The 27,990-nt window shown below is 41.8% G+C and overlaps 1 protein-coding gene across 2 annotated transcripts in view; it reads right to left on the reverse strand.

Annotated features, from left to right (window-relative positions):
* MAF (MAF bZIP transcription factor) overlaps positions 1-27,990 on the reverse strand; it is a 195,156-nt gene that overhangs the window by 161,661 nt on the left and 5,505 nt on the right. For both annotated transcript variants that reach the window (XM_071440727.1, XM_071440726.1), the window contains exon 2: positions 21,214-21,279. In XM_071440727.1, coding sequence (XP_071296828.1) covers positions 21,246-21,279 — 34 coding nt within the window. In that variant the 3' untranslated portion in view covers positions 21,214-21,245. The remainder of the gene's footprint in view (positions 1-21,213; positions 21,280-27,990) is intronic.

Consider the following 27,990-nt stretch of genomic DNA (forward strand, 5'->3'; position numbering starts at 1 on the left):
ATTTCATTAATGTTAAATAGCACAGAAAACTTCCAAAAACATTTTAAAAAAACCTTCTACATTTCATCAGGTGTTGTCACAGTGCTTGAGAAATGTAGAAAGAGTACAAAAATGGAAATCTGAAGAAAGAAGAAACTAATCAAACTTCAAAAACATTCTTTTTTTTTTGTGCTGGGAAAGGGTTGGGTAAAGCTAACACTTTAACACCTAAACACTATAGAACTGCAGCAAATAGGCTGATTTTGACAGTGACAATACAACTGCAAAATTCCTGCCATTATCTCAAAGCACATCTTGCACTATTATTTTCTTAACAGTTCTATACAGTTAAAAACATCCTCTTTGTTTCCATGATTTTCTTCTGGATTCATATTTCATGCAGGAATGTTTTAGAGAAAGGACCCCCAAAAGCCTGTTTTATCAAATTCTAACTTTTACCATTTCAAACCCACTAATGCTGAAATTTGATGTACAAGCTGTCAGAACAAAAGCCTCTCTTCAGTGCACACATTTTGAAGCCATTACTTTCATTTTTTCAAGCAACAACAAGAACAAAAAAAGGAATACCTTCAGTATTTTCTATGATTCCAAATTTCTTTTTGAAGTTCCTTAAGCCTCAAAAAGGTTTAGTTAAAACAATTTCTATGTTTTTGGGCAGTAAGTTTTTAGCCCGCATTTTTCAAGTGTGCTTTTCTAAATATTCTTTTCTACTGAGATAAAGGTTAAGAGAAGGTAGTGACAAAGACAGTATATGATGGGGAAAAGTATTTCATACACCACTGTGAATTTACATAGAGCTGTCAAATGTGTTATACCAAAAAGGATTCCACTAGGACAGACAAATAACCTCTTCATTCTTGAGCATTAGTCTTAGGAAGATGTGAATTTAGATCTTGATTCATTAAAGTGTTAAGTCCATACAGGCACATATAGCTGAGTCTGACTCAGATCAGAGAGGCTGGAGATCAAGTTAATTTTGTACTTACATGAGGATTTTGGTCCAAAAAACCCGCAGAGCTAGCACTGAAAGAACAAATCACCCGTCATATCCATGCTTTCTCTCAAAATCATGACTGCACCACAGTGCCAACACACATACAGCAAGTCCAGATTAACATATTCCCTTGGGATTTTCTGGAGGACTCTAAGCACAGATTACCTGGAGCTTGCCATGAATCTCTATTCACTGGTGACACGGGATTCATACTGGATAGGCACCTCAGAGAAGGAAAGTTGTTCTTTAAACTGTCTCCTAAGCAAAATGTGGCATTTATTTCTTCTGAATTTCAGCAGTGCAGATCATGTAACCCATGATGTTGATCCCTTATGCTACCACTACCCCTTTTGCAGATAAAATTACTCTCTGTACCACTGCTGCTGTGCAAATCTATGATAAATATTGCTTAAATTCATCAATAGCATTCAAACATTTCTTTCAGCCAGTCATGTGAACTGTACTCTCGATTTTCTGAGTTCTCATCCTGCCCTTAAAACTGTTTACCCAGCCTGAGTTCACACACATTCACATTGTCTCAGTGAGTAATTCAGGTTGTTCCATGGGCCACATCGATTCATCAGCAAAACCTTAACGTGAGCTATTTTGAGCCAAAAAACACAGGATGTTTTACTTGAACTGCACAGGCAGCATCTTTCCCAAAATCCCAGCTGAAAGATGTGGTGCTCTCTGTGAGCAGAGGAGTAGCAGTCTTACAGCTCCCTACTCGTCTTTCATGGGAAATTCATCCCAAATATCTGCAAGAGAAATTACTCAATACAATACTGCTGCCTGCATCACATTATTTATACTGCAATAAATACAAATCAAACACCACTTTTGATGTAAAAGCTACCAATTGAGAATTTCACTTCCACATGAGGCTGCTTCCATTTCCTACAGTGATATTAATTTCTAATTTTTCCTCCTGTCTCTGCAATTACTTTTTAAGCTTCTCTATTTCACTTCATAAATCCCACTCATAAGACTACAAGTCACCAAGATGCCATCTGCTGAAAAACAGAGTGATGGAAAGTCTGAATAATACACTGAGTCAGGGTTATAGATGCTACATTTTGACACATTCAGAGGCATAAAGTGGGGGGGAATAGATTAATAATTACTTTACCTGAAACTAAATCAGTTGTTCATTACAGGCCTGACCACAGGCTGAAGCTGGTTCTATAAATACCTTGGTTTGGTCTGATCTAATACAAACACACTGGGTATGCAAATATTCCACACTCCAACGGCAAGATGCTTTTTCTGATAGTTCTTGCTTTAGCATGTCAATCTGAAGCCTTGATTGCTTTTCTCACACTTCTTTGGATGAAAGGACATAAACAGCTATGAAAACCAGTTCTTTAATATGCTACTCTTCAATTCAATTCAAACATACACTTATTGCAAAAAGAACAACATGAACTGAGAAAAAAAAAAAAAACCAGAATGGAGAGCACCATAATGTAATAGCAAATGCAAAGCAATTTTCATTTCTGGATCCTGGAGGATGCATGTACAGAGCAATTTTTCTACTATACAGCAAGAAAGGGATGAGGGGGAGGAGCACATGGGGACAGCTTATGAAGGACTGCTTTTTAACTCAAATACTACATTTTTGCAAGCTTTTAAAAACCACTGCTAATAATTTATATTTGGTATGATGGAGAGTGTATACATAATATTGCAGAGGACAAAAAGGCCCTAAATCTTTCTGGCTTGGATTCTTTGACCTCAAGAAGTTTAGTCTGAAAACATTTGTTACATGATGAAAAGCTTTGTGAGAATGCTAATGCCATTCTTAAAGGGTTAATGATGCCTAACTGATTGGCACTAAAAACTAGATTTCATTTGGTATAGTGACAGGGAAACTCTGCCACCAGGAGTATACATTCATGCCCACATTATTATAGGACAATTTAGATCATCTTATTTTAAATTTCATGGCTCTGTAACACAGATGTAAATCAAAGTCAGTGAGGCAAATGATGATTTTTCCATAGTGAGATTTTTATAGTCTTGATCTTGAAAATATGCTTTGGGCCCAAGCTGTCTATCAAAATACTTTGAATTAGCCAAAGGAATTTTTGTTGCTGCTAGTGTACAATTAGAAACAGAAAACAAAAGCAGAAAGCTTTCAGAACAAGGCATGTCCCATCATTTTTTAAATCTGGGCTATACTAACTATTACTATTTATAAAAGCTGGAGACATGAGGTATTCAGGTCCAGTTACATGAGAATATTGAAATGGAGACATTTCAAACTGAAATCCTGGGTACACCTAGAATATCATATGCTGTTTGTGTGGCTGAAAGCACTACAAAAAAATACATGTGCTTATTTTGTGTACATGTATAGAGGCACGTGTGTATGTGTACACCTGCACATATAATTTGCTACTGAAGGATTTCAGGCATTTAATTGCGTGATTGTAGCACAGATTCAGTCACATCCAAGCAATTCCTTACTTTAATAAAAACACTGTACACTGACATATTGGTTGTCTACTTTTTTAAACCTGATTTATCCATCACTTCCATTTCCAGATTTGACTTATTGGTCAATTCCTTTCTAACGTTTGATACACTGGTTATTTTCTTTTCAAATTTGATTAAAGCACATAACACAAGTCTTTTCAGATCTGTTTCTAAATGTTACACATATATCTGGAATATACATTTAAAATCTTAATTCCAAAACTTTCTTGATTAATAATTCATCTCTTCTTATCTTGGGATAGTCTTTCTTATATGCCAGTATAATCTGAATTAGATGAAACAAGCAATTACACTGGACATAAAATACAGTAAATGTAGCTTTACAATAAATTGCTATCTGTGAAGCTTTAAAGAGAGCCTGGAGATTTTTAAAAAAGCATTAACACAAAACAGGTAAAATTTGAGTTCTAGCTTCAACATTTTTATGCTCTAGAGTTACACACTGCAAAGGCAAACAAAAGAGAATTCATGCTGTGCATCTCTAAGTGCTCGGGGAATATCAGAGAGGGAATCTCAATGTAAAAACTTAGTCAGGAAAAAAGACACAGGGCCAAATCTTTGTGGGAAAAAGACAGGTGCAGAGTTCCAGAAAGGGCTCCCTGGTCTGAGTTCAACATCCACTCAAGACAGAACCAGGTGCAAGATCAAACTTCAAACAGGATGAGAACCTGATGGAGCTAGAGACTCCACAGTGAAAGCAATGAAAGGAGGAGGGTGAGCCTCGACTTTCTGGCCAAGCTCCAGTACAGGTAATTAAATTTTACCTAACTAAATTCCCTCTACACCCTCAACAAGATACATGTTTGTTATCCACTTCTTAATCTGCCCCAAACTGGGGGCAGGGCTGTTTTACAGAGCCAGGCAGCTGCTGGGTTCCACTGGTGCATGAAGGGAACCATATCCATCCATCTCTTATCTGCCTCACAGCGCTGTTTTGAGGGCTATTTAATAAATATTTGGGAAGATGAAAGACCTCCAGGAAGTGCAAAGCACTATTATTTCACACTCACCTCTGAGCAGATCTCTAGATAAACTGTATGACCGGGGAATTCAAACAGGTACATGAATGGATTTCAGAATTAGCCCCACAAATGGTCCCATCCTGCCCAGGCTTGAGCAGGTCCCAGGAGGAGCTGAACACCAGAGAAATGGACAGTGCTCCTCATGCAGCAGGAGATGCTCACAAAACAGGGTTGGCTTTGAGGGATATCCATTTGTGCTTTAGGACACTTCTATGGTTTTGGTAAGAGTTCAGAACAACCACCACCAAAGTCAAAAGAAGATTTTCCACTGAGTTTGGTGAAAGAAGAAATGGAAGGAGCAGTGGTGTGCAATGGGCAGGGCTGATCTGAGGTTTTTACACAGCTTCCTTCTAGCTACATGACTAAAAGTAAGAAGAAGGGAAGAGATAGAGATGAATATGACTTGGAGTTGCCAGGGTCAAAGTGAGGATGTATGTCCCACCTCTGGCCCTGCCAAATAAATAAAATAGTAGTAGTAAAACTGGCAGTAAGGAGTAAAAACCTGGCAGTTGTTGCTACAATGCCTTGTTGTTACAATGTAGGGAGATCTCCTCTCTGACCTCTCACAGGACACTTCATGGCAGGAACAACTGGGGCTGTTGGCCTTAGGTAGAGCACAGGGCTCTGCATTAAGATCAATCTGTGCTGCAGTTGGAAATTCATCTCTATCAATCATCAACACAAGGAAGGAAGCTGGCCCGGGATGGCCTGATCCCCTTGGTTTCTCTTGACATCTAAAAACCACCATGACACTTAAAAAAATAAAACCACCATGACACTTAAAAAACAAAACACAGGCTCTCAGTTTTAAATGAGCTTCCTTAAAAAGATCTGACCTCAGTGCTGCCAGCGCCCTGGTGCAAGAAGCTGCCAAGATGTCCCCACTGGGAGCAGCATGGCTGTTCCTGTAGTTGTCCCTGACCCTTCCCACAGCAGGCTCCTTCCCTGTGCTGGCTGCAGATCACTGTGGGTCAGTGCTCCCAAGAAACACTTTTCCTACCAAAATGCCTCTGTGCATTGCCTTTGGGTGTTCATCTCCTGCATATCAAGAGTCCAAGCATGATCATCCCAGATCCTTCCAAAGCCCACCAAAACCATGGAAAAAAGGGGTTGAGCAGGTACCCCCATGTCATGACAGCTCATACCCCAGAAAGCTGCATCTTGGCTGTTGACTCGTCCTCCTTTGACTGAGTGCAGCATCTCTTTATGTGGACAACGAGAAAGCAGAGAAAGCTATTTAAATTTATACTTTCCCATATTCAGTTATTAAGATACAAATAGGCAGCAATTACCAAACCATTCTTGGGATGGATTAAATGTTGCCATTTTTTTTATCATCCAAAACTCACCAAGTTTTGGGTTTCCGTTCTGGTTGGTTTGTTGGTTGGTTGGAGTTTTTTGTGGTTTTAATTATGGTAATTATATTATTCATCTTTTGGACAAAACAGAGATTTCAGAACTGCTCAATAAATCTATGTGCTTCTGTATATTAAAATCTAGTGTAGCATAGCAGAAGCATGCAAAAAATTTTGTTAATTCTTTTCTAGAAAAACTAACAGAGCAGAAGTTGCCTGTTTCCCACAGCCAGGCACCTTGAATTTGGGGAAACCTAATTACTCATTTCCCATAAAGTAGAGCAGCCTATTTCCTGGCCCCATAAAGGTCTGAATGAGGGCAAACCATTCCCACCAAATGTCTTCAACCTGAGGGCTCAGAAGAAGACACCATGAGATAAAAGACATAGCTACACCTCAGAAGATGGGGTCCATTACCACATGTGAGTGAGCAGGCAGATGTCAAAGGATGAGAGCAGCAATGGCCTCTGGATGTTCACTGACATTTTTTGAAATGTCTAAAATGATCTTGAGCTCCCTAATTTTCATATGAATCCAGTAATGACTTCCTGTCCTCCTCAACCATTCCAAAAGTCAATGCTATGCTGTCCAAGACAAACTACCCTCTCAAGAGGAACTAGGAAAAGACTTATGCCCCAAGTGAATAATATTCAGCCCCCTCTTACTTTCCCAGCAGAGCTTCCCCTCTCTTTTCCACTCTGCCAGCATTTCCCACACAGCACAAATCCACATGTGAACGTTTCACACAGCAGGGAGCCAGTTCTCACACCAGCAAATGCCAAACCCTCCAGAACCCTTAAAACAAACACAGCACTGTTTGCATCCTGCACTTGTTGAAATGTAAAATGGACCTGATACCTTGGGTTTCAGCTGCTGGCTTCTCTCTGAGACAGAGTTTCAAGACAAAGAGGTTACGTGTGGCTACAGCATGGAAGTGGTTTCAGTGAGATTTTTATACAACCTAGTTCCCACCACAGCTCAGAGAACATCCCTCAGTTTCAGAGGTGTCTGCTGCTGGTGTGGGTGGCTCGGACAAAAGATGGGATCTCTTTTGTGCTGACTGTGTTTCCAAGAAGTGGTTTACCACTTACACTACCCTGCAAAGCTTACTGTGCTTCCAGCAGAGAAATGCAGCATCGGAGCCATTGGCTGTCACCGCTCATGTGTCACCAGAGCTCTGAACGTGCTGCCACAGGAAACTACACAATTATCCTTTCCAAAAGTGGACAGAGCTTATAGTGTTAAGCAAACATCATGTTGAAACAAACAAGCAAACAAAGAAACAAGCAAAAAAACCCAAATCTAACCCATACCACCCACAAAAATATGCAGAACAATCCCCCCACCATTACAGCTATTGGCTCTCACTCTGTTCACCTATTGCTGCACACAGGGCATCTACATCTAGAGGAAAACAAGGAACAGATGTTGGTTGATTGAAAAACTTGAGCCTTCCATTGTTTTATTGACTTGTCACCACAGAGAAATTTGCTTTAATTTACTTTAAAAGTAAATGACTTGATCTTCATAAAACTGGTGGTAAGTCACAGTTCTTAATGAGGACGTTAAACAAGGGTTCTGTTTAACAACCAGAGGCACCAATTCCAAATGCAATGCCTATTTGAACAGACACATCTATCTTCTCTTTTGAAACACCCTGGTTTATTTTCAAGATGTTCAACATACTCAGGGAAAAAAAGAAGCCTTTGAGTCCTTGAAAGCTTATGCTAAAGCTTAAGGCTTTTTTTCCCCCTTCATGATACTTGATTGTACCAGATTGTACCAAGTAACTTCTTTTTTTTTTCTCCTTTATTCCTGAATGAAGTAATTCATATCTAAATAGAGACCTTTTGAACTCTACTGGCTTCAAGATAATCTACAATGTAACCGAGGAAAAACGTGAAAGAAGGAAAAAAATGGCAGGAGTTCAGGGGCTTAAAATCAGGAAAAGACCTTCAACTTTTTAAATATGAACTACCAGCTACTGCCAGCCCCACATGCAAGCCTTGATGTTTTTGAGACATTCAATTCATGTCCCCAGACCCAAACTCCAGTATTGCCACACCAAATCAAACAACACTGATGACTGTCAGTGGGAATGGTGTCTCCTAGGTAATGCAAAGTGAAAGGTCTTCAGACCGTCACCAGAACAGGTGAAGGATGTAGGAAGGTTCATGATCTTTTCCTGGTCTTTCTTTATACTACAAAATTCACACAACTATGCAAGAAACTTTAGCTGCACCTTTTTGGAAGCAAATTGCAATTTACAACTTACATCTCAGGTGACAGCTGAGTTTTCTACCAACTAAATAGGCCACATTCTCTGCCTTGGTCCCAGGTTTTGTGCAGAAGACCTGGAGGAAGACAAAGGAATGGTGGACCAAGATGTACAAAGATGCCCAAGTGATCTCTGCTTCTGCAAAAGCATCTGGTGCTGCTCTGAGGGAGAGACTGTGAGACATGGTGGTGGGCAGGAGCCAGGGAGAGGGAAAAAGTGGAAAACCCAGGACATGGAAGCTCCCCTAACACACCCTGCTATTGCCCTGCACTGGTTCCTTATGCCTGATGGGAAAAGAAGGGTCTAAATGGACATCCCCATTGGAAACTTGATCTTTTTCCACATCACACCCTCCAAAGGTTGGGTGTTCTCATGAGAGTGATGCTTACCATAGCATTCAGCCAGAACAGTCGTGAACCACTGCAGCACAGAGGTGCAGAGCTCTTTCACACGTGTTCAGGGAGAGAGAAAAGGGCAAAGAAAGAAAGAAAGGACTGATGTCCATGTTTGAAGTGATGGAGTGGAGCGTGGGCAGTGGGAAGTGCCTGTGTGGCCAAGAGATCTGTCCCAACCCCAGCACTTGCCCAGTGTCTGGCTCAGCAGGGCCACAGCACCAACAGTGGAGCACCACTTTCCCTGTGGTTCAAAGAAAATGGCTCTCATTATCACAAGCCCTTCCTCCCTGCAAGTCTCTCATCCAGGCACAGACAAGCCCTCAGCAAACTCCAGTAGCCTGAGAAAAGCTGAGCCCGAGGTGTTAACGGCTGTGACTGTAATGCAGTTAATTTAATTGGGTTGTCCATCCTTGATATTTGCAAAGTCCCTTTTAAATGTTAAAACCTTTTTTAAACAACTGAGTTATTATTTTCTCCTGAACTTCATTTCCATTTTAATGCTGATGTTCACTTTCTTCTGCAAATTGAGTGAAGGTAAAACTCTTCCTATAATATACTGTCCTTTTGAAAAACTTATTTCCTTTTGGTGCAGTTTCAAACAGATAGAGCTGTAATGGCCAAAATAAATTTTATCCCAGAAATACAGAAAGCTAAAAGTTAAGCTTAACTTATAAACCTTTTTTAAGAGAGACAAAATCATGGCAGCCTTATCACCATGACAGTCACAGTTGTTTAGATTTATTAGGCAATGGTAATCAGGCTATACAATAAATTCGCTATAGTAATGCATTAATCACTTTGCAAAGAAAAATGAACCACTGAAAGGAAGACAATACATTTCCCTCTCTCTTTTTTCCCATGGTAAGAACTGGTCCTAACTCCATTCTTTAAGGAGGGAAGCATATATTTTCTCTTCTCCTGCTACATCTATGACTTGAGCCAATGGCTCAGCAAGGTCACTCTCATTTTGTAAATATTTCTCAACAAGGTCTTCCTTTAGAGCTAGAAAACACTTAGTGTAAAATGTTTACTTGATTTGATTGCTGCTTTCCCTGATTCTACATACACTCTCATAGTGTACAGAAAGTTCATACTTTTAGATGTGACAATTTTTAAGTTGATGAGGTGATCACTGGGGGTATATGGATGTCCAAAGCAGTTTTATAAGAAAGGGGATTTATACATTGCAAAGCAGAGGTAGAAGCTCAAAGAAGAAAGAGATATCTGTATCAGAAATGGAAATTCTTATCTTCCCCTCATAAAAGTACATTATGAGTATGAATACACCAACTATCACCCTTAAAAATCTGTCAGATTTTACCTCCAGAAGTGGCACCTGGTCTGTCTTAGTGAAGTGGCAGCGTGTGTACATCCATTATCACTTTTCAAGGTTTGGTTAAGCCTTCAGTTACGAAGCCAAAATCCTACAAAACTTAAATCCACCTCCAGAAGATGCTGCCTGGTATTCTGCCATGCAGATTAATCCCACGGCAGAGCAATTTGTGCCAGCACATCTGAGAAGAAAAGTCCCTGGGGAATATTTACTCACAAGTAAATACTTTTGGTTTGCTCCAGCATATCTCCCTACCAACCTCTCAGGCAAGACACTGGAAGTCAATGAGAGAAACAAAATTAGCAGGTTCTGTTTTCCCTCTTTTTTTCCCCCAGGGAGCAAAGAGAATCTCCACTGAAAAAGCACAAAATGTATTTTTCAACTTTTAAAAAAGGAACCTAGAGCCAAGAGCAAAGTCCACCCAGATGGCCAAGAAAACCTCAAGTTCACCTTCATCTGTGGCATTTTGGGGCAAACTTCCTTCTGTCACAATGAAAAATCTGATCTGAAGATTCTGAAGACCCAAACTGAAGCTGAGCAGCAATACCAGCAGAGGGAAAGGTGGTGTGCAGGTGGCTGTAGCTGCTCAGCTGCTTTTGAAATTCATGAAACCTGTGGGACAGATTATGCATGCAGCACCTTGTACACCCCAAGGTGTTACCTACAACCACAGAGGCAGAATCCTATCTCCCATTCTTACTTTCATATATAAAATTAGAAAATGTTCAAACATGTTTCCTGAAGCCTGTCATTACACTCTGGCTGCACATAACACTACAATATTCCTGTTACCAGGGTAAATTCATGGGGAGGCTGCAGTTAACACTCCCAGGTAAAGAAATGCTCTGTACCCTCCATCCTGCATAAGACAGAATATCAGAGTGAGAATTAAATTATTCCTCTTTCAGATGCTGTAAAGCCTGCAGGCAGCATCCTCACAGTCCTTTTCAACACAGGTAAATTGAATTCCAGCAAGTTTACTGTACGCAGACTCTTCAGACAAGATATTAAATAACAATGTCATGACCATAACCTATGAAGAAAGACTAGAAAACGTGGAGCTGTTTAGTCTAGAGAAAAGGACACTGCTGCAAGCCATAACAACAGCCTTCAAATGTGCAAAGGGTGAGAGCAAAGAGGAAAGGAACAGGCTGTCCTTGGTGTGGAGACATGAGGGACCTAAGCTGTGGGTTAGACAGGGAGAGATGCTTTTGAGAAGGGAGGATGATGAAGGTCTGCCAGGGAGGCTCCATGGACGTGTTACACTCTCCATGGGGGGCTTAAACAACAGGTTATGCAAATATCCATCAGGGATAACAGTAAGCCTGCCTGACCCTGCCTCATGGCAAAGGGATGGATTACATCACCTCCTGAGATTCCTTGAAACCCTGTTTCACTTAGGATTTTATATGGCCGAGGCCCCAAGGGTAATTTGCCCCACTGCCCAAGCTTTTCCTTTATCTGTTCAGAGCCGGTGCATCAGTTCTTCCCACCAGCCAATTACTTGATTTGGGATGTGCTCATATAAGTGAAAAGGCTGATGTCTGCAGGGCAGCCAGGCAGCAGCATGAGCTTACACTGCTCAGATCCATCACCTAATTCTTATGGAAATAAGCAAATGAATGGGAGGGTAGTTGGTGTAGGAATGCAAGAATTTGGGCCAAAGTTCGAGGTTGCTTTTAGATGAATTGTGCTAAAAATATGCAAATAATTCTAAAATTTTGTATGAATTTGCCTGCCATCTTCAAAGACATTTATCCTTCTGCTGTTTGAGGGAAAGTCTGAACAGGTCCTGCTGCTTGGCTGCCCTGCATGCCCTCTCTTGGAAGGGATGGGGTGGGCATGGGAGGGGCAGCAGCCTCAGCCTGCATCCAGGTCCTTTCTCTGCTCTCTCCCTGAGCTGCAGGTGTGTAAGGAATCGATGCTGGCTGCATCCCTGCAACTTTGGGAAGAGGTGGGACAGCTCCACAGGACCCACAGCCAGGGATCCTGTTGGAAGCAAAGGGATCTGTTCCCCTGACAGCAGCACCCACAGGCATGGCAGGAGGAGCTGGCCCCGGGCAGACCTGCAAAAAGCAGCTCCTGAATCCATGCAAGGCTGCAAAGCCCCCAAAATGGGCACGTGGGACACTGAGAGGGGATGTGCTGCCATGAGCACCTGGGACACTGAGAGGGGATGTGCTGCAAGGAGCAGCGAGTCTCCAGATGTGTGACAGACACCCTCTGACAAGCAGAGTTTGCTATGGTGGAGGAAGGGGAGAATTTTGGGTTTGACTCTTGCTTTGTTGAATTAAATTAAATTTTAAAATGCATAAATCTTAAAAAAAAAAGTAAAAACATGAACCAATTGCTCTTCCACTTTAGCCTTTCTTCCCAGTTTATTTTCTTGCAAACTTTTTTCTGCCATACGTGCCATGACAACCCGTAATCTAAAGCTTTTTGGTGCATTCTCTTGTCAAACTCGAATTTTTATGTGGCAAATTAAATTAATTTTCTTGATTGAAAACTGGGAAAACTAAAAGTACATAATAAATTGCAAGAAATGTATAAATGGATAATATACCAATAAATAATCCTTGCACTTAATCTGAAAACCATTAGGTAGTTGGAGTGATGACTGATTTAACACTACCCATTTAGTGTACCTGAGATAATGTGTTATTTAAACTCAAGATTTTATATTAAATACAATTCAGACTAAAATATTAATTTGGAAATAATTGTATAACTTGAGGGATTTTTTCCTACACTTTAAAAAAAAAAAGATTTAATTAAAAACACAAGATGAAATAAATATTTCAGGGCAACCAGCAACAAAATGGGAAAATACCATGTGTTTGGAGTTTTAGTGCCCTCTGAGTGCTGGAATTTATTTGCAGCAAGCAGAAAATAGACAGCAAGCATAAAAATTCAGCAGATTCCCGCTAGTAAAATTATTTATCAAGCTAACAAGGGAGGAACCCTTCTAGTAGCAACAAGCCAGCAAGGAAAAGACGTGCCTTTATATTTTACCTTTGGGTTAGCACACTAGTAAAAATGCCAACTGACAAGCACTTCACATAAACATTTCTTTCTAAATGAGCTGCCTTGTTAGAAAAAAATCTAAGCAAAGGAGCAGTACAGTCAACAGACAGAAAAAACCCCAGGATGAATACTACATTGCTGCATATTACAGGAAAATATAAATAAAGACATAAAAATAATGTTGATGCATAAATGACTTTAATGAATTAACACTTCATTTTGCATTTAAATTAACTGCTTGGGCTATAAATCTATCTTAGCTTCAATCCTTCCAAGAAAGAATACATGACAGTTATCTATTATTTACATCTTTCTTACCTCTGGAACTAAACGTATGCACACACATTCAAAAAAAAAAGAAAGAAGTGTAAAATATGTGTGTGTGTGTATTCATTCACGTGCTGTTGGTAGAGCTGTGCTACTCAAGCCCCACTGCAATATTTATCGTATACTTATTTTACGACTGAAGCCCTGAAGTAGGTTTTACAGTTTAGTTTAACGATACCAAACTTTGATTATAAATTATAAGTGGCTTTATTGCAGCCTGAAGAGGCAAAAAATTTGGAGACACTTGATTGCCTGATCCCAATTAAATTTTAAAGAAATAGTAAAGCGACACACATTGGCTGAATAGCTGAGCTCCAAGGAGCGCTGCAAATTACCCCTGCCGGCTGTGCAGCAAGGCTAGACCCTCCCAGGACTTCTTTGCTAGAATGAACATTTGACAATTGTCAGCAAGCTTTAAAATAAACCCAAACTAAACAAAAGAAAAAAAAAAAAAAAGCCAAGGATGGTTCTCAAGCATTATTATTTTCATTGCAGAAAAAAATAGCTTGTGGGAGGGTAGGGGGCAAGATCAGACTCAGCATTTCAGCTGGGTCTGTAACTCAGGAAGTAAAACCTGCCACAATTGTTGACAAAGAGAGAAATAAAGGAAAGTTTTACACTAAATGGAGCAGTCAGAGGGAAACACAGGTTGGAGCAGCATTTCTGACTGATCTCAGATGGTTTTCTGGACACAGTTGTAAGACAGACCCTGTATTACTCACTCAGGACTCCGAAGGCAAACAAGAAAGATGGGGAAAGGTAGAGGGAAAAAAACCAAACTACTGGGAAAAAAAGAAAAAGTCTGTTTAGAGCTTTTGCTCCCCACAAAGCCTGACATTCGTCTCGCCTCTGCAGCAGCTCACAATGCAGGGAGGGAATGCAGCGGCTCCCACTCCCTGCTCCAGCGCCCCAGGCTGCTCCAGCCAACCCCGGGCATTGCAGGGGCTGAGGGAGAAAGTCTCCAGCTCCCAAATTCCTGCCCTGGGCCCGATCCTGCATTCTTTGCACACCCAAGTCCTGCAAAAACAATGGGATTTTTGGATGTGCAGGAAATGCTGAAGTGAGCTGGCATTTGTTAGCTGCTGATGGATTACATTAATATGAATATTTGTCTGTAGGGGACAAACACTTTTGAGAAGTGAGCGCAACATTATGAGCAAAACATCAGCAATAATAACAAAAAAGGATAGAGAGAAGCATCATTGATGTAAACCATGAAATAAATAATATATGTCAACTTTTATGTTTCTTGCCTTTGATCTGGGTACAGCTGACATTAAGTCCAGGAACTGATACCTTTTTAGCTGAGAAGACACAAGATGTCAAGTTATATTTTTTAGTGCAAGGCCAACACATGAAAACAAAGCTAAAGGAGTCGAAGAAGTGAGCATAACAAAAAACAGAGAGATTATCTCTTGTCATGGGAAAGAAAATGATGGGAGTTTCCATGGAAGCTGAGTGGTTAATATAATGCTGTCTTCACTTTGCGATTCTCTCCTTATTAGAATATAATTTGGGTCCAAGTAATATAGGAAGAGTTTGTTCCTGTGCACAGCAAGGGAGTGCCATGGGTAGAGCTTCTGCAGAATGAGGACTACAAATGTACCGACGAGTTTATTCCTCATTCCCTGCCTGCCTCTTGTTTTAACTCTCTTGTAAAGACGTTTGAAAGTGGAAGCTGTTTGGAAGCGCGCATAAAAGCATCCATTAAAAGGCATTACAACGCCATTGGATCCTGCCCAAGTGATCCAGAGGCAAGCTGGAGCATCACCACAGGTCCCAGGGAGGCTACTCCTGCCTTGACTTCGGTGGCATCAAGTAAATCTGGTCTTTGTTTTACTTTCTTGCTGCTTTTTACTAGCACCAGCCCTCTGGTATGGGACTAAGCCCAGAGCCTCTCCATCAGTTCCCCCATGCTCCTGAGCATTTACACCAGGTAATAGGAAGCAGAATTTGGCCCTAGGTGTGTACACTGGATCTGAAATTGGGTTAGTAGGTTGTTCCTATCCACACTTACAGCAGTTGCTGGTTAAAACCACAGTCAGAAGATTGCAGAAACGCAGAGGTGCCACCTCTGATTTTCTCCTCTTTAAAACGTGCACCTCTCCCCAGGGAAATTGCCCTTCCTCTGGGAGACTCAGGATGTGCTGCCAAGCACCCCTTTCCTTTACAACCTGGGCCCGTTAAGATTCCCAGGCCTTCACACCCCATTTCCTAATTTAGCCGGGCCTGAATCTTGGTGCCTGCTCCGGGCTGTGCTGCCGCAGAAGGGCCGGGGAGCGCGGCTCTGCCGTCAATAACCCGGCACAAAGGCCCTGCACAAGCCGCGCCGAGATTTAATTACCTATCACTGCTAACAAAAGCTCTCTTTATTTTGATTAACTTTGAGGGAACAAGGTTCCCCACCATCAGAGTATGTTCAAGTAATTATGCAGTACAGACTAATATGCCTGAAAACACAAAAAGAGGGGGAATAGGGAGAGGGGAGAGAAGAAAGGGAAGACACGAGCTCAGCCTTACTTCCCAATTTAAACTAGGAATGACCTCAGGGTCAATTTTTCAGAGTATCTCAGATCAATTCAATTCTCACCTCCGCTGCCTACCTGCTAGCAAATGAACTTACTGTGCCTTCCAATAGACAGAAATGACTAAAAGGAAATCGCATTTAGCTGCATCTGAATAACCATGGTTATTAGATGATGCGTGCAGAGGAAAAATTACCATTTCCCTTCTCCTTCTCCTCCTTGTGATTGTCATTCTCACCTCACTGGTGATTAAGATGTAGGATGCTCTCGCAGATTGTTAATTAGGTGTTAATATCTGCAAGGGGCCACAGCAAGCTCCTACACCTGAGGTCATTTCTCAGAAGTCAGGCTGTCTCCGGTGACAATACCTGTAATTCCCATAGCTAGTTTGATTCCCACTCAACAGCTGGAGCTAGTGTTTCTTTCATGTCTGGTTTCATTTCCTATCTGAAATTATATGAGTGCTAATATCTTTATTATCTTTCCCATAGAAGTGCAATGCTGGAGCATGGCACAGCGTGTTGTTCATAGGCTTTCTTTTCTTTTTATTTTTTTTTCTCACAGCATTTTCAAAACATTTCAAGCAAAAATCTTTATAGTTAGCAAATTTACAGCTGAGGACTCCATTATGGTTCGGAAGGGGTAGAAGGTAGGAGGGAAACAATAATAATTTGGGGATGGAAGAAAAGAAAAGCTGCACAACTGCTGAATGATAATGGCTCAAACCTTGGGAAAAAAAGGTAATGGCAGGAAGGGGAGGAATTACAAGGACAGTGTGACCTCTGCATGCCTTGCAGGTGCACAGGAGCTATTCTGTACATAGAGGTATTAAAGATATATTGTCTTTAAGAGAGAGATGGGGCACATAACTGATTTTGCCTACATTTTGGCACGTTCAAAATCAGGGTAAAGTTATGTGTGATTCAGAAAATGTCCAGCTCCCAAAGCACCTGATCTTTGTAGTCCTGGCCCAGTGAACTCAGGAGAGTAAATTCCCATCCCAGTAGAAATGGTGCGTGGGACCTGGGCAACACCAGTGATTTCTCATTCCACAGTATGAAGTAAGGTAAATGACAAGTACTTCAATAAACCAGTTTTCATTAAAGGGCTTCAAGGAACATTACAGCTATTTTTTAACTCCCACAAAAGCCTAGAAGGTAAGAATTAATTATCTAGGTTTATAACTGTGTAAACTGAGATATAAAGAGATCAACGGTAACAGACCTTTAGAAGAAACCTCAGATAACAAGTTTAAAGTGCTTCAGTATTTTGCTGAATCTAGAATCAAATAAGTGGGTCAAAGTCTCACAAGTGAGTCAGACTGTGACTCCCAGCTCCCATTTTCTTCACTCTCTAAACATTGTGACTATATGTGGAGCCTGAGAAGTAATTTTATATGTGGGATGTTAAATCAGTACTTTTCCTGTCTCATCAATCTCCTGTATTTTGGTACAGTGCGAATCATTTGGTAAGTGGCACAAATTAGAAAACCCAGGAGAGATGTTAAAAATATAACTTTTTTTTTTTTTTTTAGCACTTAAAATCCTTTATTAGACCTAAACAACAGCAAGAGCTACATCACCAGAAAATATTTTAGAGCTTACTTTAAACACAGGGAAAAGTATTAAATTGACTTGCCTGGGAATTTTAGGGGAGTAAAAGCTGTTACATATGGAATATACTTTCTCTTCACTCATAAAGATTTGAGACATTTTCATACTTCAAATTCACAGGAATGAGCTAGAAAGGCATTTGAGGCACAGTAAAATCCTGCTTTTTATAAACACTCAAGAACTTATTTTTTACCTATGCAAAATGATCTGTAAATTGTACTAAATATGTTTGGGGAGAGGAAAGGGAGGGGGCGAGGTTACTCTGAATTTTTTAATCAAGAATAACATATTGCATCCCATTTGATAAAAAAAGATTCTCATTTAGGCTTAATACAGCACATCTGCTTGAAAAATACATACAAGGCTCCCATTGACTGCTGTGGGAAGTTTGCCAATAATATTTCATGGAAGTTATCTTGCTATCAGCCTCGGAAAATAAAGACATTTTACAAGGAGTGTTAATTCAACAACGTAAAGTTAAAAATAACTTGCTCATGCACAAAGAAATTTGATTGTTTTTACAGTTCTCAGCTTTAATTTTCAATTTATCAGATGTACAGTCTAGGAAGGAAAACAAGATCTAATTTCCAGTGAAGTTGGGTAGTTTGATATCCCAGGCCACGGCCATGAAAAGAGAAATGATATCATGAACAGACAGACTCAACTGCACATCAAAAATACACGTGAATAGTATGAGAATGCAAAAGGTCTTGCACAAAACACAAATCTCTTTTAAAAATGCATGTGCAAATACAGGAATAGCAGTGAAAAGTAAGTAAATGTGTATTTTCAGAGCGCCATGATTTCCCCTGTGTGAAAAGTCTTAGAGGCAAACTGGAAAAGGAACAGAAAATACATTTCTGTTCTTTACTGCTCCTTATTCTCCCCTTAGTTCAGGTCTCATCCATATGGGGAAATTAGGAAATAAACTATACTGCAGTGCTAGTCATTGCCTGGGTGGACACTCCTATTCTAGAATAAGAGTGGATTTTCCTGGTTAATTTATTTTATTTTGAAAGCAGCTTAGCTGTACTAGGGAAGGGGGAAATCCACCCTTACTCCCAAATAAGAACATCCATCCTGGGAATTCACAGCTCAGCTACCTCCGCATAAGTTCAGATTTTGCTTTTCATTTTACAACCTCCTCTGTAGATATTCCTTTGTGGTGGAAGTGTGGGCCCCAGGAATTAAAGGGTAATTTTACCAAAGGCTTCAGTGGGGCCAGAAATTCACCCAGGATCTCTCCTCTCACCTGGGATGTAGGTAGGATGCAATTTAGGGTCCATCATTGCCTCATCCTCTCCTTGGAGCTCTAAAAAGGTCCTTCAGAGCCTCTTTGAAAACTGAAACATTGTTACACACAGTGATAAAAAAACCAACAGATTTTTTTCTTGCCCTTTTTAAGAAAAAACTTGGCTACATATTTTATGTCAGAAGTAAATTCTATTTTCCAACATCATCATGCTGATCAGGAAATACAGGGATATTTTATTCTTATTGGTTCCATGACATTGGAGGATGGAGAAGCTTTTCTGCACCAAATAAAATACACTGAAGCACAGTGAAACACACCTGGGGTTATGTATGTATTGTAAGGGATGTTAGCTGGTGCTGCTGGGAGCTGGAATAAGACAAAAATAACAGTTGCTTTGTAAAACATCACAATGGACTCTTAGTGGTATTTTATGGGGTAGCAACTGATTTTGTTGCCAGTATGAGTGTATATCATAAACACAAAATTCATCCTGCAGTGCTCACCCTGAAAGCTGTCAGAAGTGGGAGGACACAGAGTGACACCAGCACCGGCCTCCACCACCCCTGCTGCCGCCTGACCTGCCAGGGACATCATGGTGAGAACCTCTTAACCAGCAACCACCAAATATTCCTGTCACAGTCATTAAATAAATGGCCCTGAAATCCTTAAAGTTTGCCAGAAATAACATAATTCCTTCAAAGGAGCCAAGTTAGTAAGTCAGACCGTGGAGACTACTGTCCACTACTATAAATGTACAGTCTTAAATTCCCCCAACCAAGCCACCTCCATGAATATCAAGTGAGCTCTCCTCCAGACAGCGTGGAGGATCGGAGTTTTCATATCTAAGCTTATTATTCCTAATATCACAGAGACACTTCCCTGAATTGTCCTTCTCCTGCCCAAATTCCCCATCTGACCAGATGTCTTTCTCTCTCTTGCTTTCACCTGTCAATCATGTTCACAGCTGAAATTTGATTTCTCTCCCAACAGTAACCTTAGATGAAATATTACCATAGGGGTCAGAACTGCCTGAACCTTGCCGTAAAAGTTTGTTAACTCTTCCAAGACCCAAGAGCTATTTGCTTAAAACTAACAGATTTTGCTGCTGGTTGTTTTGTGGGGTTTTTTTGTCTATAATATGGGAAAATATAACCACAAAATACTAAGGGAAGACACAAGGAACTGTCCCAGAAAACAGCAGGCTAAGCAAGTCTTGAGATCACAAGTGTCGATAAGGGAAAAATATTTGCTTTTTTATTATATGGATAAAAAGAATAAATATCACTAATTTATATAAATCTAATAGTTACATATATGAATTACAGGAAGCAAATTGATTAAACAAGTGCTGCACCTTTGCTATTAAAATACACACTTCATGTATTTACTTCAGCTGATAGCAACTTGGCTGTCTGTATTCTTGCAAAAAAAGCACATTGTACTCTAAGTTTTCACAAAAAAATCCAAGTGGTCTGGCTTCCCTCTCATTTACAGTGGTGAAAAACAGAAAAAAAAAATGCAATGCAGGCAAAACCCTATCCAGGGTGTTCCTCAGGGAAGTAAGAGGAGCATCAGGCTTAAAATGAAGGTCCTGTAGTGTTCCTTGAGAAATCTATTCCTACAACCCATACACCATCAAAAATTCCTCTCAGCTCCATTTAATGTACAGGCTACAGCACCAGTTACATCCTTCTTATCCTCACTTAAATTTTAAATAATAAATCTGTTACGTAAATTTATTTTCAAAATTAACAAAGAAATGTATTATTTCAATTTATTATTTATATTTCTTTTAAAAGATAAAAAATAAATCTATTGTTTAAACAAGCTTAATTCCATGAGCTAATAAAATTCAGCTGTTTCTAACAGCACTTAACCGTTGATCAAAGCGTGGCAGGCTGTACGGCAGGCTGTGTTCTTAACTAAAATAGGAGGTTTCATAAAAAAAATTCACACAGGAATCTGTCATTGCAACCTTGGTGCTCATTTAACCCACTTAGTATTTTTATAGTCAAGGTCAATAAAAGTCAGATTCCACGGGAAAAAAAAAATAAAGTGCCTGTTTGAGTCTAGCAGGGGAAGGGATTGAAAGTTTTAATTCCCACATTTTCATTAGCAGCATATTTTTTAGTCAATGTTGACAGATTGAATGAACATGAATTTCCAGAGGAAAGCAGTGCTGTGAATTAAACTCTATTGTAATTTGTAAGTACTGAAGTCATCTAACACAGACTCATGATTTTCGTCAAGATCTGAGGGAGATCTTCAGAAGACCCATCCTTAATCCCCGTAGCTGATGTCTGAACGTTAGCATTTGAAGAAAAAGAAAGAAAACATTTGCAAAGGATTATATATGAGGTGTGGGACACCAGAGAGCTGCCTGGCTGACAAAAGTACAAAGCCCCATCATTGCAAGTGGTTCTTGTAGGCACCTGAAATCAGCCTCACCCAAAAGCCCAGGAAACTGCACCACAGCCTGTCACCGGCTCCCCAGGGCTGAGCAAAAAGCACCATCTTAGCAGCAGAAAACAAAGCAGTGAAATTACCACCCCTGCTGAAATACGGCAAATTGCTAATGAAAAGGAAAACATACCTTTTATTTTTGACCTCAGGTAACAGGGATTTTCACATCACCGTTGTAGATGATTCTCTCGGGTACCTAATTTAGTAAATATATTAAAATAAACTATTATTAAAAGGAATATTTAACATCATAAAGCCTGTCTGTTGTGCCACTATGGTACAGAATAGGACCTTTTATATGCAAATCTTAAATTAAATTTAGAAAGTCTCTTGTACTGTTTATTAACTCTGGCTGAGTGAAGAAGAAATGAACACAGTTTGAAGTGAAACATTTCTAGCTCACGCATTTAGTATTTATTTCACATTAATAACAGAAGATTCTTACTGACAAATTGCCTTAAGAATATGTATTTTTTGCCTCACCGGTGAATATCAGTTTCTAATATCTGAAAGCTTTCTGTACTTTTTTCTTAATGATTGTTATTAGCTGCATTAATGTAATTGGCAAAATAATAATCAATTTTTGTACACACTCCATTATTTTCAAGACAGTAGTTTAATAACAAAAGCAGAGCTGTCATTTCCCCCTGCAGTTACTCACACTGTACAAATTCATCCTGTCAACACATATTTAAAACCTAATTTAAAAAAAAAAATCAACATAGAGTGAATCTTTGTACAATAAGTGAGATAAGTCAGTGAGTCAATCCACATTTCTTAAATATGGATATTTTGTTGTGTCCCTTACAGTCAACTTTCCCTCCCTGAGTGTGCATGCACAGACACACACATGTATGAAGTGCCTGCAGGAATGCTTAAGCTCCGTGCATTTATTGGAACCGTGCAGCATAATCAGAGCAAGAATAAACCACAAGCCCGATTGACTTGAATTAAAAAAAAAAGGCAAGACAAACTGTAGGCTCTTTTCCAGCATTTTGATTCCAGATTAGCTCTGCATCTCTGAAAACAAAAGTGGGCACATTTAGAGCCAGCTGAATGATCCCTGTCCCACATCCCACTCCAAGCTCCCCACTCCGAAGAACCCACCCCTCTTTGAAAGGACCCCACAGGCCACTGAAAGAGATGTTGCCTTCTTGTTTTGGTTTTAATTTTTTCTTTCAGGTTTGGAGTTTGTTGTTTTGTTTTCTGAGGTTTTTTTGAGAAACAGGACAGTGCTTAGATAAATGCAATACTTGGCACCTGGCCCGGGATCTCTAAAAGCAAATGACTCCTGTGGACCTTTGGTGTCATTTTTCTCAGGACGACCTCTCCTTTCATGCCAATCGGTTAATTCATCCTGTTATTAATGCAGGGGGCTGAGAGGAACAGGTACTCAAGCCTCACACCTGAGGAGCATCTAGAAACTGATGTGGTCAGCCTGCTTTCAGTCTTTGCTGTGGCCATCCCTGCCCGAAACCCACAACCATTCCCAGCACAGCACACCTGGAACACCAACCCTCTTCCACCGACAAGGTGCATTGCTTCACTTAGCAGCTTTATTTAACTATCAGTTCATTAATAAGGAAAGAGTCAAAGACAGTAAGAGAGCGTGAAGGCAACCAGAGACACTAAGCAGATTTATTAATTTAAGAAGCCTGATCACTTTCCTTCATTTTATCTGACAGAGTTGGTGTAAGACAGTTATACTTCAATAAGTTCTCTACACTATACTGTGCTATTTTAAAAGGATTTCACAATAAAGGAAGCTGAAAGACTGTGCACAGTCTGGAGACCGTATCTGGTGTGACATGAATATAGTATTTTAACCAGATTTAATCTTACAGTATTCCCTCCTCTACAATGACTTTGCAGGAGGAAACCCTACAGAAAGGAAAATCTGTTCATCCCACACCACAGAACACTGAATTGCATTGCAGACTCCAGCAGCTCTTCCTACATATTAAAATGCTTTCATCAGGGAGTTTGGAAGCAGTCGAGCTGGGGGAAGGGGTAGGAAAGGAAAAAAAAAATACTAGGTCTTGTTTGGTTCAATTTTAGGATCATTTTTATTGTCATGGCTCTCAGTGCTTGAGGGAGCAGGGGCTGTTTGCAGTGGAGACACCTCAGCTTTGGAAGACAATACCAACACCCTGATCCCATCCCCTTCAGCAGTGATATCCCACTGCCAAGGCCTTGGCAAGAAGTTTTGTTTCAAAATTGGAGAAGCAGGGCTCAGGCTGCACGAAAGGGAATCTGCCTGCTTTCTTACAGAAGAGGGCTTTAAGCTTAATCATATACACATTCCGAGGCACATCCACACAGACTTGTGAAACTCAGCCTCGGCAAACGCCGTTCCCTGCACTTCAGATTCTTTAAAAGCCATGAAATGTAAATCCTGCCTGCTTCCATTCTTGCTCCCTGCAGAGAACTCGAGGCCTGATCCAAAAAGTCATTTTAAGAGATCTCTTTGATTGCCTTTGCGTTTAGATTTGTCTCTGTGCGCGCAGGTATGAAGGAGAAAAAAAGGAAGAAAAGGGGGGAAATTCAAGAACTAGAAAAAAAAAAGGAAGAAATAGAAAAAGGAAAGGAAAAATAAGGGGGAAAAAGAAAAAGAATGAGAGAGAAAAAGGAAAAAGAAGAAGAGAAAAAGGGAGAGGGGAAGGGAAAGGGAAAGGAGTAAGGGAAAGGGAAAGGGAAAGGGAAAGGGAAAAACGGGGAAGAGAAGGGAAAAGAAAAAGAATGAGAAAAAAAGAAAGAAAAAGAAAAAGAAAAAGAAAAAGAAAAAGAAAAAGAAAAAGAAAAAGAAAATTTGGAAATACTGTGACCAAAGCCGAGGGAAGTGCTCTGTGGACATACCTAGGGCCGGGCAGCCCGTGGGAGCCGCCGGGTGACAACCGGAGCTCCGCTCTGGATGCGCGGCCAGACGGATCCATAGTTCCGCCCAGACTCCCCTTTTGTTTCAGGGATGGGATTTAGAGAGAAACAAACAAGAAACAAACGAACAGCGGATGCGGTCCTCACCTTCGCGCCCCTCCCGGGCGGCGGGGCCTGTCTCCCGCACCTGGCTGAGGCGGGACCCGCGGTTTGGCGGCCGCTGCAGCCCTCGGGGGCTGTGCCCGGGGACAGGGACTGGGCCTGGGACAGGGACCAGACTATAGCGGGGACAGGGGCTGTGCCCGGGGTCAGGGTTGTGCCGGGTGCGAGGGCCGTGCCCGGGAGTTGTGCCGGGGCCGGGGGCTGTGGCGGGGCCGGGGGCTGTGCCGGGGCCGGGGGCTGTGCCGGGCCGAGGCTGTGCCGGGCTCTGCCCGAGGTGAAAGTGGTGCCGGGGCCGGGGCTGTGCCGGGGACAGGGCTCTGCCGGGATCTGGGGCTGTGCCTGGGCCGGGGGCTGTGCCCCTGGACGTGGCGGCCTGGCCGGGCCGGGCTCCGGGCAGCCCCCGAGGGGGCCCGGCCGCCCCACAAGCGACCCCGCCGGCCGCGGCCCCGGTGCCATGAGGGACGGGGAGGGGCTGCATCCCTGCACAGACAGCCCCGGGCCGGGGCGATCAGGAGCTGCTGGAAGCAGGGAGGTGAAAATCCGTGCCAGAGCCCGCCCCAGGGCTGCTGCTCCCCCGGCCGGGCTGGCGGCAGGGAGGCAAAGGCGTGTGGGCTCCGAGCTCTGCCGACACCCTGCTGTCCCCACACCCTGCAGCCTTTCGGGGACACCCAGATTGAATGGAAAGCCCAAGGACTGAAGGTCAGGGAGATGCCAGAGCCTTCGCTGGAACAGGGTGTTGAGGCTCAACGCCTCCGTCCACAGCCATCGGCATCTCTGCTGTATCAGGACAAGCTGGGGCAGCATTGCTCAGGACTGTGGGTCTTTATGAATTAACAATTGAGAGCAGCACCCAGGGACACTCCAACCTCTACCCCCGCTGCAAACTTGAGGACACTGCTCGATTTGTTATTTACTGGGGATTTTTTTTTCTGCATGGAGGAGAAACACCAGTTCTAGAAAACTTCTGCTCTCTCTTTGATTCCTTCCATGTAAAGCGTTGCATTGCGATGCATTATAAAACAATGACATTTATTAATTAAAATAAAAAAGCAAATCATGGCACAAAGTCCACAGGGCTTCAAAACAAGCAAGGAGAGAGGCAGGGCAAGTTCTGTCCTCGTCACTCACTGCACCACGATTACAGGCCTGCACGCTTCACTGTGTGTTGCAAGTGACACAGTTTTAAAAGCCAGAATTTGGAGGGAAAAAAGTGGGTGCAGCAATAGTGAACGAAAATGATCATTTCAGAGAGCGCTGAAATACAGGCAGCGTGCATCGAGGGCACTGAGATGTTGTCACACTGTGCTGGGTCAACCCGATACGGTGATAGATAGCTCGGGATGGAGCTGCCTGTCTGCCAACTACAGCCTCGCAGATCCCTGGCCTCTTGCTTTTCACTTGATAACTTAAGTCACATCCTGGACTATTTTTGCATTGTGTTGGCTTAGAGCTCACAAATCTGAATGCACTCAGCCCTCAGAGTGACAAATGTTATTCTCGGTCCTCCCCCGCAATTTCAGGCAGTCAAGAATTAGATGCAGCAGAGTGTACAGTATTTTAATCTATTGATTTGTACCTGCTGTGCCCAAAAAAATTCATTAGAAGAGCCTTAAAATTATGAAGTGGTTTGGTGCTCAGCTCCTTCCTGAAAAGACGAGTTCTTTCTTGGCCGCTCACCTCTGCCACGTTCTGGGGTGTGCTACATCATGTTATTCATACTGAGACCTGCACTTAAAACAGAGATCTGAAGCATTTGGTTGCAGACTCTGTGTGTGTGTGTTGTGTGTGTGTTCAAGCACGATTGGTTTTTGTCAGAGCTGAGCAAACAAAATCTATCCTGCTCTCCATAGCTACCCCCAGAATGCCCAAGCCTCATGGCAGCCGCTCACAACACAGCGATTCGGAAAGAGGGAGGGAAAAAAGTGTATTAAAAAAACCTTAATTCCTAACATTGAAGTATGTAGGATTTTTTTTTTTTTTCCTGCATGAAATTTTAAATTCAGCCATCTGAACAGGTGTCAGAAACAGTGGGTCCATTTAGCTCCTCTGATGATCGGAGTAATAAATATAGAGGATTTCCTTTCAACACAGCACATGCTGAAATGACACCAATGTAGTTCTGGCATCTGAGCAGATAATTCTGATATATGCATCATTTCCTCCCTAAATCCAGGAAGCAGCTACACTCTCTATCTGATATTAGTATATTATGTCAAATAGAAATTGGTATTAAAATTATGAATGATTCTAGATCAAGAACTTCCTACACACTACGCAGAGGGAGGGGGAGGAAACAGCTGCATAAAAGCTTTCGGAAGGGAAAAGAAAAAAAGACCTGGGAAAGTTCATTTTTTAAACTAAAAATTTGCTGCCATGTTTCGTGTGGGGGGAGTTTTCAAGTGACATTTTGATTCAGCACTGGAGTTTTTGTTTTAAAAGGGTGATGAAGACTTTCTAATAAATAGAAGCTCTCCCCACTCAGTTTGCAAACAGGCACTTCTCGCTGCATGCCTAGGGAGAAATAATTCAGGAAATAAATATGCACTGGTGTGACTGGGATATTTCCCTGCCTTCTCCCGTCTTTTTTTTAGGATTCAGTCCAGGATGACATTTTTTCAAGCAGGGAAAATGCTGTAGCAAAACCAAAAAAATACTCTCGGCCTCTGCTCAGCAGAAGCCTGGAGGCAGGGCAGGAGAGGTTATGTTTCGTTTTAGGGGGTGGAAATTAAAAAAGCTTAGGGGCAAGGTGGGCTGGGGAGGGAGGAGGGGGCTGAGCCTCAGTGTACACCATTTCCCAGCCAGCAAAGGGCTGCTGTGCATGCACGTATCTCCCAGCACCAGTCACATGAAAGTTCTTTGTAATGTAGTTAATAAATGGAAAGGCACTACAGGACTATGGGAAAAATAGGATGTTGTTAGTGATGGCCAGATTAAGACCACACACACCTTTTGACACCCAATTGCCTGGCCCGGGCAGCATTCCACCCAGTTTTTACCTGTGGGAGAACAGTGGGATCCTGCTCCCCTTTGAAATCCCCAGGATTGCACCTCTGAGTTCAATGGGAGCAGGATTGAGGCCAGAGTCAAGCAAGGGGTGATTAATGAATGTAGGTTATTCAGAGCAGAGCGGTTCCAATTAGTCCTCAGCAAGCAGTCCTGCGGCAAAGGTGGGCGCTCCCCTGCAATGACTCATACAGAGAACCCCAATACTCACTTTGCTTTAGTGAATATTAAAATGTGTACCTTATTTCTTTCCCCTTCACTTGGCCAGTTGGCGTGTTTCAGGCTAAAATTCAAGTGCAGCCTAAGGAAGGTTGCATTTTTTAACGTGCAAAGCAAGATTGTCATCACAATGCCAAACTGGAAGAAAGCTTTTTTCCCCTCTCAGGCTGGGGGTGTGATGGGAATTTTCCCTTTGTCACCCTATTCTAGGAAGTCTGTTTCTAGGAAGGTTTTCTCTTATCTCTCAAATTGTTCAAATAGGATGTTTGGTTTTTTCCCTCCGTGAAAGAAGATACTTCAGGGAGGCAGCAGTGCTCTCCTCGCTCTTCACTACTCAGTACTCAATTCACAGTACTTTTAAAATCTATTGCCTGCTTCTAACTTTGCTTGCAAGGAAGCCTGAAGTGACAGCAGGGTGTGAGGATGAGACTGGACCAGAAATGGTCCTGCTCTGGGCAGCCTGGTGTTCTGTGCTCCCTTGGGGGCTGCAGCACCACTTCAGCGGGGGCTCTGCTGATGACAGGTCTTGTCCCTTCCCTTCCTTGCTCTCAGCAATGGCAGCAGGAAAGCTTCAGAGTCCCTGCAAAAACACCTGGGCGTCGGTAAAGGCTCAGTCAGGGAAGGGAAGGTGGGAGACAGAATAACGAGC

Source organism: Agelaius tricolor, unplaced genomic scaffold (genome assembly GCF_023055355.1).
Source record: "Agelaius tricolor isolate 1412-34295 unplaced genomic scaffold, bAgeTri1.0.p SCAF_15, whole genome shotgun sequence".
In the NCBI taxonomy this organism is placed as follows: domain Eukaryota; kingdom Metazoa; phylum Chordata; class Aves; order Passeriformes; family Icteridae; genus Agelaius; species Agelaius tricolor.